At 38.0% G+C, this 13,673-nt stretch overlaps 1 protein-coding gene across 1 annotated transcript; it reads right to left on the minus strand.

The window, feature by feature from the left end:
• Nucleotides 1-202: 202 nt before the first annotated feature.
• On the minus strand, nucleotides 203-12,557 carry LOC105038986 (uncharacterized). The gene is made up of 4 exons (XM_010914939.3): nucleotides 12,173-12,557; nucleotides 11,925-12,054; nucleotides 3,284-3,445; nucleotides 203-1,545 (listed from the first exon to the last, which is right to left on the minus strand). Exons 1-4 carry the CDS (start codon nucleotides 12,358-12,360, stop codon nucleotides 631-633), a joined length of 1,395 nt encoding a protein of 464 aa, XP_010913241.1. The 5' UTR covers nucleotides 12,361-12,557; the 3' UTR covers nucleotides 203-630.
• Between the last annotated feature and the right edge of the window lie 1,116 nt (nucleotides 12,558-13,673).

Genomic DNA, 13,673 nt, shown 5'->3' on the forward strand with positions numbered 1-13,673 from the left:
TGTTCTTCAACCATTGTAAATTCTGGGCTCTTCAGCTATATAAGTCTGCTAGGTTATCGGGAAGCACTAATAGAAGCACAACATGGTAGGAGAACAAACAGGGTTGATCATGGTAGGGAAACCTTAAAAAAGTAAAGCTTCCTTTTTGATGAAATAAATCCCATGAGGTCAGAGCTTCTCAGTGACACTCTCACCTAGAGAATTATTGAAAATCTGGTACTTCTTCACTGAGTTGAATTCCAAACGAAAAGCACTCCAAATAATATTAAATGTATACAGAGACAGTTCCAGAAGATACAGTATCTTCTGGCTTTTGGATACCTGATAATCTTTAACTCAAAGTTTAAAAAAAAATGATAATCTTGGAATTTCTGAAGGATTATAATGCTATATTTTAACCTGCATGAAACTTACAAGCCACTCGAAGCTTAAGTATCAGATGCGTAAATTTGTGTATCTTACTGCTCGGGGTAGAAAAACACCTGACCAAGAGTTTGGCTCCATGCCGAGACGCTCTGAGGCAGTGATATCACATTAAAGCAATACCAATGAAGTCATAAAGAAACCCTGATGAAGATAATGCATTGTATAGTTCCAAAATTTATGCAGGAAATAAATCATGCAACACAATCACCGCCGGAATGCATTGCTTTCATGTGCTGCAGAGCCCCCTTGTGAGTAATAAGCACGGCGACGGACACTCTCTTCAATCGTAGAGCTTCCCCCTTCTTCTGTTCCATAAATGCTCTTTTGGGCAGCATCTAAGAAATTCTTGCCTTGGGAAGAACTTGCCCGCAATGCCTCCTGGGCATCAGACTCAGCTGCTCTCTTCAATCGTTTCCACCTTTGCTCTTCATGAAGCTCCGCATTGAGTTGCATTTCTTGCAGCCGAGCTGCTCTCTCTTCCTCAGACATCTTTGTAACACCCCGACGGTGGTTATAGCCAGGCTCCTCTTGTGGATTCTGGGTATCAGTTAGCTTCGGCTTGCTTTCTATCCCAAGCTCAGAACTACGATGAAGATGCTCAGATTTTGAAAGATCACCCTTTTTGCTCGCTCCCTCATTCTGGTATTTTGAATCTGAATGACCTCTGGATGAATGCTTCTCGTGCTTTAAGTAACTGTGTCGATGACGCTCTGATGTTGAACGATATCTCTTTCTTTTCTCTTCTTCACCGTCACTTGTGTTTTTCAAATCTAAATGAACTCTGTATGTATGTTTATCATGCTTTGAGTTAATATGTCGGTGATGCTCAGATGTTGATTGGTCCCTTTTTCTTCTCTCTACCTCACCTTTGCTACTGACTTCAGAATCAGCATGAATTCTAGATGATCGCTTTTCATGCTTTGACTTGCTGTGTTCTCGCCTTTCAGATGTTGCAGTGTCTCTCTTTCTCGTCTCTTCTTCTCCTTTGCTTGTGTTTTCTGAATCTGAATGAACTTTGGATGAATGCTTCTCCTTCTCAGACTTGCTATGGTGATGCTTGTGTTTTTTCTTTTCTGGTTTTTCCTTCTTTTCATGCTTCTGCTTTTTCTCAGATTCTACCTGCATAATCAAGGGTGAATTTAGTGACATACATGACACATCTATGTCCAAACATCGGGATATTGGCCTACAATATTGTAATCACTTTGACAGCCACTAGGAAGGCAATACATGATTCACACTACCAATTCTAATTCAAGGGTTGGTAGTTTGTTATGCTGTTTGGATTTGCTACCTCATGAAACATGCAATAGTATAACTTCATGTTCCAATTGGTAGATGAATACAAAAGTTCAAATACACCAAAACAATAAAATACACCATGAAAGTAAAGAGGAAGAATGATAATTTTTTATGTTCAACACCTCATTTTGCAGTCAGCCAAAAGAAAAACATAAACATCAGCATAACGATGGAGAGAGACGCATTAGCAAGAAAGCAATGTCTCAGAAAAAGAAAAGCACAAGCAATTGATGAAGATTTAAGCATGAGTAATCTACACCAGATTGTTAACAGTAACTATACAGTGACCATTTAATATTGTGAGAGTAATGGTCTTGTCACATAGGAAAATCCTAGGGTTGATATTATTGTTGAGAATGATGGCTTTTGTACAGATAACTGTCAACGTGCAGGGGCCAGGTGGGGTATTAGAAAAGCTGACAGCCAATCATGAAAACAAGCACATTTTATTACAACATATGCAGAGCACTGCAGACAGAGCTCATGGACATCCATTCAATGTACATGATGCATTAGATCTCCACATTACATCAGCTATTATATGGATGGACTATTCCATTTTGGTGGGAATCCTCAAATGCTTCAGTAGGGCACATATGGAAGTGAGAGTCAAAGCACAAACAACTTCCTGATTCCTGGGTTTAGTACTGAACCAGGTGGTTAAGGAACAACAGATGGTGTAGGCACATCAGCTAAGCAAAAGGGCAATGTAAGGCACAAGGATACCTTTGATGGTAGAGAAGTAACTGAACTAGGTCGTATTCTAGAGTAAATTAGTTGAATGAAACAAGCTGTAGAGCCCCTTTATTATGAAGAAGGCGCAGGATTGCATTATTGCTACTTAGAGAAACAATTTCTCAAAATGGATGAGTATTTTGAAAATTCTCTTTCATAATTGTTTTTATTTTTAAATCTATCATCTAATTGTTAAGCATGCACACATTTTAATGTATATCAAGGGTCTTAGTTTCATCTATTTACTCACATGTTCCTGACCATCTAGAAGAATTCATGTTGGATAAGTACCCATGAATTTGGTTATGTATGATTGTATCCACTAGTCAGACATGTCAATTTCTTAGGTGCTCATCAAATTCTTCAATTGCACTTTGAATAAATAGAGGGAGAATTGGCCTATCCAACAATCAGCTGGACCAGCCACAAAGACTGGCTTTCATAGTTTGAGCTTGGTTAAGTAACTATTAAAATAACTTTGTGAACTTATCATGTTTCCTACACCTCTGAGCTAATTTTATTTCAGATAAGAAACATGTGCAAATATTCTAAAAAAATGAATATACATTATATATATGTAGAGATAGAGATAGAAAGAGTTTAGTTAAAATTATTTTAATCATGCATCCCCATATCTCTTACTTTCACCTATCACTGCATCAGACATTAGATATGTGCCTGTGTCCATGCAAGATGCAATTTGAGTATCTGAGTTGGATTGGTAAGAGTAGTAATGTTTTGTGTTATTGTAAATGGTTCCATGGAAAGCCCCACACTACAGCATTTATAGAAACATGGAGTAAATGGACCAATGACGTACAGATTTCTTGATCATGGCCATCTTGATCGGATTATTCTTTATCCTGGCAAGTGCATCCTGCTCACGTTGTCGGATAAGAAGCAAGGGATCTGAATGGAGTTTTCTCCAAGCATCATTTGCAGACTGAGGCTTATCCTCAAATAAAGCACCAGGAACAGCTGCCTGGGATATTTTAGAAATAAAAGGATTAGAATATTGCAAAACTATTGGAAAAAATACACAAGCACTTGATAGCATTAAAATATCAAGCAGTTCAAAATTCAGGGCAAAAAAGAGTACCAATATAGACAATAAAAACCATACTTCATGCAAAATTAAAAAACAAGGGACCAATGATAATAGGCAGCTCCTCATACTTAAACTTGTGATTCTTAGACTCATGAGCCCATCTTAAAGAATCCATGCTGAACAGAAATATGTTGGACGCACCCACTCATAAAATTGTTTAAATGCAACTTTTACAGATTGGAGGAGAGTTGGACTCCAAATGAGTTTGACCTACCATAAAGATGTTAGAAGTGGGATACTGTTGCATTTACTTGTTAAAGCTTACTAAAGGTTGTAGGCATCAAAATAATTTAAAAAAGCATCATCTTCCCCATAACTTGAGCTAATTTTGGAGTTTGGAGGAGTCAAATGCATTTAGAAACACCTTAATAAATAATTCATTTAGGACAAAAGTTAAAATGTCATACATCAAACCTCTCTCTCCCTCTCACCCTCCCTTCCTCTCTCCCTCTCTTCCCCTTCCAGCCCTCCTCCTTACATCACCTCCTCCACTGCCTGCTTCTGTTGGCAGCAATGATCTTCCAGCAAATTCTCTCAGCCCCCACCTATAACTCCACCACCACACACTTGTCCATTGTAACCCAACCTTTCCTCCTTCCGATCGCCATTTCACTGCCCACCTCAACATCCTTCATACATCTCGACCACCCTGCCTCTTCCAACATCATCACTTCCGCTCCTTCTGTGGCTTCCTCCACCCAACAAAGTCCTCTTTGACTCCACTGCATACCCCAACAAACATGGAGGTATTAGAGAGACAAAGGGAGACAAAGGAGCCTGGGGTCATGGCCAATAACCATGGGATGGCAAAAGACAAATCCCCTCTCTCTTCACCTTGAGATATCAAACAGGGATTGATTTTTTGTTATTTACAAAAGTACCAATAGTTTTGGCCTACTCATGACCTATTCAGGTTTTTCTTTGCCCTCCAAAATCCTGGCAATTACCATACTTGCCATAGCACTTCGACTTGAATTAGCTACTCCGGGCATTCTTCGTGTATCGAGATTGTTCATAGTGAGATCGGCAGTCAATGTTAAAAGAGTAAACATAATATATGGTTTATGGAGTATCTGGCAAAACCCTGACCTTTTATGGTTTGGAAGTGGCAAAACTTCAACAACTAATTCAGCCATCATTTTCATCATCATTTTGAAAAATATGTTCCTTCCCATATTTTATGTAAACACTAGTACATTGGAACATGCGTTTTATTCAAAGAACTTAATTTAGCAGTTGTTTGGTTGCCTGCAATTGAGACACATTATTCAATTCAATTGACTGCAATTGGAATTGCAGTTGTAGAAAGTGGCCTTGTTTGTTTGCCCATAATTGAAAACTGCAAATGTAACTGCAGTTGTTTGCTTATTTGAAGTGAATAGAGATGTGGTTACCATGTAATTGAGCTGGTACAGCTAACCTTGAAAAACAGTTATTTGTTCACTTTTTCTAATAGTATATTAGTCATCAAATTATTTTTGATAATTATAATGGAAAAAACTTTTGCTATTAAATTATCACTGGATTACTGTAAGAATAGTTACTATAGAAAATTAAAAATTACATAGATATAAAACAATTTGATATGCAAATATATTATTAATATAATAATATTTTAGAAAAATAACATAATATTATAATAATATAATAATACAAAAGAGAAAAATATTACAATAATATTAGTATTGTCAAAATATTATAATAATATTCTAATAATATGAAATATAATATATTCTACTACTAGGGTTTTTCTATGGTGCTCTTTTCTTATTTTTTAGAAAGATAGGAAAAACCCTAACCATCCATTAGTAAGGGTAGTTAGGGTAATTTCTTTTAGCAAGTTAAGAAACCGGTTGCCATTCTTTTTTATTTGTTTTGTAAAAATATCCCCTCCCCGCCACCAGCAGCCGCCCGCCTCCCAATCACCACCCACTGCATGGCCTTGTCCGACTCAGCCGCCCGCTTTCCTCCTCCATCTTCAACCCACCACTCGTCCTCCTCTTCTCCTCCTATATCTTCAAGCTGCCCTTCATCCTCTTCTCCATCTTCAACCCACCCCTCCTCTCCTCCATCTTCAACCCAGCCCTCCTCTTCCTTTTCCTCCTCCAAGTTCCATGGTAAGGGTCTAGGGATTGGGTTGAAGGAGAGAAGGTTGTTCGAAAAAGCCCCTTGACTTTGACAAAATTATGCTCCTCCGCCATTCAGCTCACTATGAAAATAATCCTGAATTTTAAGTAAATTACTGCACCAACCATCCACATGACTGGCTATAGGCACTTATTGGTGGATTAATCTTGACCATCCACATTGGATCAAATAGCTAGAATTTTGACTTTGTTAAAAGGTGATTATATCCTTTGAAGCACCATAGAAAAACCCTCTACTACTATTGCAATAATAAGGCAATTTCATTGTAATAATAATATTATAATATAGTGATATAATATTATGATAATACTACAATAATATTATAATACAATACAATAATTATAAATAGTTATAATAATATAATATAGTATAATAATTATTATAGTATAAAAGCAATATATTACAAAATTATAAGATAATAATCTTATGATTATATAATACAAAATATTACTAAAGTAGTGATAGTGTTATAATAATAATATTAAGATTATATTACTATTATAATAATAAAATATTACTATTATTAATACTATATTAACTAAGTGATATTATAATATTAGTTTAGTAATAATATTACCAAAGGACTTTTTCAATTGCAAAATTCTTTGTAGTTGGGACTGCAACCAACCATGGTTGCAATTCCAATTAGAAGTTTTGCAGCTTCTTTTGCCGCCGAAAATAGCATGCAGTTGCATATTGCAAGCAATTAAACAGCTCTTTATTTTTTTTATTTAATAGGAATGTAGTCATTTTTCCTTTTTTTCTTTAATCGGGATGGAGTAGGAGGGTCACACTAGAGTAGATAAAATAAGAAAAAAAATCCCAGGAGGAAAGCCAGGAAAAGCAAGGGGTTAAGTAAGATTTTTCCAAGAAAAGAATAGTGATTGAATTAGGATATGAATCTTATTTATAAAAATTGAGTTTGTTATTCCAAAAACAATCATGTAAAAAATTCAATAAATAATGAAATCTTGGCAAAGCTATCTAATTAACTTTCCACCATCATGCGCAAAAGACAACCGCATAGATCATGCTCTTAAAATATTATAGATATAAAGATAGTTATTAATCCTAAGAAGATTATTAAGTAAAAATACTACATTAAAGATAAAAGACAAGGCAGCAGCTAGCATGGGGTTCAAAAGGGGTGATCAAAGTAAATGAAAACCTAATTCAAAGGGAAAGATCTACTTAATGCTAGAAACGAACAAAATAAGGGCTTCAATTTTAAGAAGCATGTCAAATAGATGCTGCATAGTAGTCATAGTGTATCACACTAATTCTAGTATCTTATCCAACTCTCACACCTTTTTCTTGATGTCTCACCTCCTTTTATCAAGAAACTTTCGTTATCCCTCCATCTGGTTTAAGTCAACAACAATCATGTCATTAATTAATTAGCGTGAGACCAAACATGTAATCCTTGTATTACTATTATGTGAAAAGTGACAGCAAAGTGATTAGAATTCTATAGATTTTTTTTTTTTTTGGAAAAACCTACTTTCCTGCCGCCTCTCTAGAATAAACATAAAAGTGATACAACCATTCTCAACTCAAGCACCAGTTCAAGTAGCCCCATACATGTCAATTTTCATATCTATACAGAGTCATGTAAAGTTTATGAGAGTTCAGAATGTTTGAAATCCTAAAGTTGGTAGAAATATCCTTTGAACTAGGCAAATTTTGGACATGATAGATAGGTAATTATTAGTATTTTCTTACATATTTTTGAGATATTACTTACAGCATTTTATACTACCTTGAGTTTTCAGGCAAAGATATCAACTCCCACTACCTGTCTACCTAATCAGTAAATATTTTTCCTAATACCTATCATATGCTCAGATACAAGTAATTCAAAATCAATACCATGTGACGAAGATCCACCGTCTCCATTTCTTTTGCTTATGCAATTAAAGAGTGACTAATTATTCAAAGATATAGATAAACAGCTAAGGGAATGCTGTTACATAGAAAATTGTTGTTTTCAAGAATTGGATATGATCGAAAATCCACGTACCCACCAAGGACTCATCCATCATCACCAGCCAGCATTAATAAAGGCACTTTATTTTAAAATTCCAGAATGATAACATTTTGGACAAAGTAAACACTCCTTGCCACACAAAAAATGGATTGTCTTGGTTGTGTCAGCAGGAAGCATGGGCACTTGATATGGCTTAGCAGCATTTTGATGCAAGTGAGCAACTTAGCTTACAATTTCTGGGCACTTTGAGTGCCACTAATTTTTTTGTTCTGTCATTAATGTGATACAATATGAAAGACATTTTGTGATAATAACATTGATTATTAAGAATATTTTTGATGCTCTTATATTTCCACGCTTCTAGAGTGTATGGAAATGTCATCATGGCAGATTTTATGGTGACTGAAGTCTGAAGCAGTAGACACTTCATATAATACCTGAAATTTTCTTTTTTTTTTTTGCGATTTGCACTTACACCCCAAAACTTCTATTTTTTTTTTTTTAATTAGGCCCCAATACTTAGTGTTTTGTTTCAATGTGGCCCAGCCATTCATCTAAGCTCTAACACCATTAATGGTATATGCGAAATGACTAAAGTACCCTGAAGGAGATTCTAAGTTATTAAATATTTTCCCAATTTATAATTAGATTTTCACTGACTCAGTTCTCTCTCTTCTCCATTATTTTGCTCTTTCTCTCTCTTTTCTCTCTATCCCTCTTAATCTCTGGAAGCCATAGTTGAGGTCCCATCGAATCGATCAAAGTGCACTAGCTTCTTTCAGAGTTTTGTGACGATTGGTCTGGATATGGAGAAAAGGTTTTGATCCTTCGTGGGCCCTTGATCCCTTGTTGCTAATGTGGTAAAACTATTAGGAGGTGCAAAGGTGCCATCTTTTTACCTCTTTATCCCCATTTGATACCTTTTTGTGAGGCTTTTTTCTACTGGGTTTCAATAGTTTCAGCTAAGGTTTGCCGTATTGTACCATACCAATTCAATACCGGAATGTGGCACGGGAGGCATACCAACACTCAGTGCACCGAACCAACCCCGTACCAACACAGTAATAAGTTAACACCAATACGGAGCGTAATACCAAGACGACGAACTTTAGTTCAAGTTGACGGTCTCTTTTGAGTTAGCAAAGTTGGTTGCTTGATATTTTGACTAGCTTTAAACAAGCAATATTTTTAAGCAGACAATTTCTATATGGAAACAAATTCATTCTAGAGGAAATGCAAGACATGAAGCTCATGATTCAAAACAACTTATACAAATATCTCAATACATTGCTTGAGGGTCAAGAGTGATTTGAGGATGTCTTTAGAGGAGAACAAAATCTCTTTCTCTGCATGCCGAGAAGTCCATCCAAGGGGAAAGAAGAGTTGAGGAAAATAATAAATGCATATAGTCGATCAATCAAAGATCGAAACATTTTCTGACTGGCTGCAGGAAATTATGGCTATGGGAGATCTATATGCCATTTCCCCTACTACACTGTGTGAGCGTGCCCCTGTAGTGGAGGAGGTTTGGAAAGATCCTACTATTGAAGAGATATGCAAAAGAAGAAGCAAATTACATTCTCTTCCTGATGTTGCAAGTTACTTCTCAAGCCAGGCTATTGAAATATCTAGCAATGAGTATGAACCTATCGAGAAGGACATCCTATGTGCTGGAGTCACCCAGTGCAATAGCCTTGCTTTTGTTGAGTTCTCTTTGGATGACCGGAGTCCAATATTTGAGCTGTACACTGCGAAGTTTGATTGTCCTCCTCCCTTAACGAAGTAGGATTGTCTCTCTGAAATTGGATGATTTGAAGCATGATAATGTTTTTGGAATCCTTGATAAGTCATTTTACAGCATTAATGCAAGCTCTTCTCCATACCATAGGGAAGTATGATATGCTTCATTCTTTCTATGGGTGGAGTTACTTCAACAGCCTAATGATTCAGGAGCTGCCCTATAATATCTCAGAAGCCCAGATTTGTAACAAGGGTTTAACCTTTTTACGTCTAACATGGAATGAGAACCATGTAATGGTGGGGTGATGTATGGTAATAGGGAAATGTTATAATCTATCAAATGAGGGTGTATATTGGCTGATTAGGTGCTATATATTAGTGCATGATTTACAGTGAGGTACAATTACAGCGTTTGCATTGCTTCAAAAAAGATATCCGAACTTGCTTTTTTTTGGTTGCAAACTAAAACTTTCCTGTTTAAGTTATTGATAACTGGTCTTTTTTTCTTTTCTTATTCTCATAGAAACCATTCCAAGATTGGATTTTTAGAATAGGGTTTATTTCATGATGATTTTGGCCTTTTTTGGGATGTGGGAAAGATATGGGGTGACTTTTTCTCCAAGAATCTATGGCTTGTGACATGATGGCATTCGAAAACTTGGATTAGGCTTCTGCATCCTTTTGACCATAACTCTTCTACATGTTTGTGGTTCGTTCCTCTTTGAAGACAACTACCTGATTAATTGTTGGTCTCCAAATAGAATGACCATCGTTGACAGAACTTTTGTCACTGACACATCCCCTTCTTCGACCTTGATAGCCTCAAATACCATCTTAGCCGGCACCTTGTCAAACTCGATATCAGCTCTCTACCAAATTGCTCAGATCTTTACCAAGCCCTCCTACTCTTTCTCAATCCAGAAGCATGCTAGCACTTCATTGACCTCCAGTTCTTTCCATTTGTGTACCAAAATACAACCTTACAACTTCATCCACCTCCATTTCTTCTTCTTCTTCTTCTTCTTCTTCTTCTTCAAGAAGAAGAGGAACCACTCGATGGAGCACAGGATCCTTCACCTCCCATGGGATGACTCCCAGCCAGCAAAAAGAAAGAGGAATGGGGAGTAGTCACATCATGGCCACATGATCTCCTCCCTACCCTCCAAAAAAATTTAACCCCTCTCATAATCCATGAAGGGTTTTATGGAATATAGTATATGAAGTTGTCATGTGATAAGCATGTGCTCATAGATTTTGACGGAGATGGACAGCTAGGGTACATTGCAACAAAATCTTAAGTTTTGAGGTCTAATTTAAAAAAAAAAAAATAGAAGTTATAGGGTGTAACTGTAAATTGCGAAAAGTTGAAGGGGTGTCGCTATAATTTTCCCTATAATATAATACCTAAAGACAGTCACTGTAACAGCAGCAATCTAGATGAGAAAGAAAGCACAACATGCAGGTTATCAAGTTGAAAAGCATGGTCGAAATCTTCAAAGGCGTGCTACATCATATAGTCTACTATTGTCAGCTCAGGCCAGCAACACATCATATCCAAGTGTCTAGTAGGTCTTGCCACCAAGATACTAGCCCTACAGTAAATGGAAAGGGAACCAAAAGAAAATAAAAAAGTGTTGTGAATGGTCATGCCATCTAATCCATTTTGCTTGCACGATATTACTAACAATACTGCCTAGAAGAGAAGTATATTGAGTGGAATGGAAGTCTCCTTCAAGCTTGTATAGTATGCAGTGGAAGATTTCTGACATTGTGAAACTATGGTAAGAGTATGATATCAACTCTAGCTTATAAGAAAGCATAACTCAGTAATAGTGCACAGCAAGAAGTCCTAATGGTTGGATTAGCTAACAGTTTGACCAGTTTCACAAACTTTTCAGGATCACTAGTTTAGGGCCTGTTTTGTTTGCTGCAAATGGTCTGAGGAGGAGCCCATTTCCCGGAAGTGGCTTGGACTCCACAGAGGCTGAAGCCACTTTGGGCCTATTTCTCCCAAAAATGGCCGACGTGGGAACTTCAGCTCTACTTCTGGTCAACCAAATGCCTGAAGTGAGTTTCTATTGGCCCAAACTGAGTTCAGATTCCCACCTACGGTCAACCAAACAGGCCCTTAGATCACCCTCCACCCCCCGATAGAAGTTTTCCAAGAAATCAAGATACACATCTCATAAAGGTCACCTCGATTGTAAAGTAACATCCCTAATCCTTTAACTGATCCAAGGTAAAGTCTTCTCACAAGATAACTCCCAGAAAAGAAGTGCACTCAAGGCAGCACCTTCAGATTGGTAATCCGACCAGAACTGAACCAGACATTCGTACTGGTTATTATTATCACCAAAAATGAAATCATCTACCTTTAAAGTAGAATTAATTGAGGGTGCTAATGCTACTATCTGCTTCCAATAACTGTACAAGGGCAATAAGGAGCTTATCGGAAGAAGGGGGACCAAAAAATCGTACCTTGGAGGAACTAGCCTCTGCTGTTGGTGCAGCGGCCGGGGGTTGGGGCTGGAGCGCCTTGAATCCCTCCGAACTCCCCTTCCCCACCGCCAGCCCTGACTCGTAGAGAAAATCCAACCGCTCTTGCCTCCTGAATGCATCAAAAAACCAAGAAAATCCACGACGAAACGTCAGAAGATTAAAAACCCCAAACCCTAACCCTAAATCCAGCCCTAAAAGAGAGAGAAAGAGAGAGATTAATGTCATACGGGACAAGGCCGGCTTGTTCTTGGAGGAGGCGGAACTCGGAGCGCTCGCGCTCTTCTTGGATCTGCTTGCGAAGCTCCTCGAGCTTGCGCTGCTCGGCCTCGTGCTTCTGCTCGGCCTTCCACACGTTCTCGATGTTGCGGAGACTCCCCGTGTGCCATCCTTTCTTGTTCAAAAACTTCAACGCCATACCCGCCTACCTCTAATTCCAATCCAAACCCTGCCTCCCTTCTTTTCGTCTTCTTGACGACCTCTCTCTCTTTCTCTCTCTTCTTCCCTCTTGTGCTCTTCGCGGTGGGAGTAGAAAAAAGAACTAGGGGACGGGGAGAGGGAGAGGGGGAAGCAGGATAGAAAGATCCGGTTATGGTCACCGCCCCAGGTAGGACACGGCTTTGGGCCGCCGACGTCAAATTCGTGTCAGACTTCAGTTTTGCATATGGATCCCTATAAAAACAAACTTTATGTTACGGTAAAGCGGACCAAGATCTAATCAAATATCGAAGGAGGGGGTCATTTAGATAAATCCATTTTTCTGACAAGCATGTGCAATGCACGTGCTGGATGCCCGTCCGCCTCTCCATAAATATCCGAGGACCCTGAGATGGTCTCCTCTAACGGTGACGGATCACATAGAGGATGCTCCGTCGTTCACCACGTCAGCTCGTTTTCGAATCTCAGAGCGGACAGTCCAATAGACCAAAACGGAAAGTAACGGCGCTCCCGTTAGATCCAAGTATTTTACAGAGATCCTTTTTTTTTTTTGTGTGCGCGGGGTGGGGGGGAGCTGGGGTGCCCATACAAGGAGCAGTTGCTCCATTAACGGTGGAGTGTAGCGGTAACAAAACAACAAAATACAATATCCTGCTGGCATACAAACAAAATCGCAGCAGTGGACAGAATGATGCTGTAAGAGGAAATAAAGAAGTAGAAGACAAACTTAAAAGAATAACGGCCTAAAAAAGCTGATCAACCCTGGAAAGTTTATCAAGAGAATCAAAAATAACTGTACATGGTAAATAAGGAGGTTCAATATCGCTTTGCGTATAAAAATTTTATTGACACTCACCAGATTGAGTCTAGGATAGGTATGATGGCAGGCATAGATCTACCATTGGATGCAAAACATGTGTGTAAGCTTTGTGCCACAAAGATTGGCGGAAGAAATCAATTAGTACCTGTTTAAGAAATCCAATAGGATTTGGTTGGATTTTCTGTTGGATCATGGATTCAACAAAGTAAGACACATACCAACTCATATTTCCAGCCTAAAGTACGTGATTAGCGTAGACTGTTGAATGCAAAATACATCTGGAAGATTTGCACGGTAAAGATTGATGAAAGAAACTAATGAGTCAGATCAAGGAATTGTAACAAATTACAAAACCCAATAGACCCAAAAGAGATGAAACCCAAAGGACATTTAGCAATTTTCAAGTATCAAATGATCTCTAAAACCAAGTAATGAATTATCAAAACAAAGCTGACAAGCATTACCAACTCCTT

This window comes from Elaeis guineensis, chromosome 1 (assembly GCF_000442705.2).
Source record: "Elaeis guineensis isolate ETL-2024a chromosome 1, EG11, whole genome shotgun sequence".
Lineage (NCBI taxonomy): Eukaryota > Viridiplantae > Streptophyta > Magnoliopsida > Arecales > Arecaceae > Elaeis > Elaeis guineensis.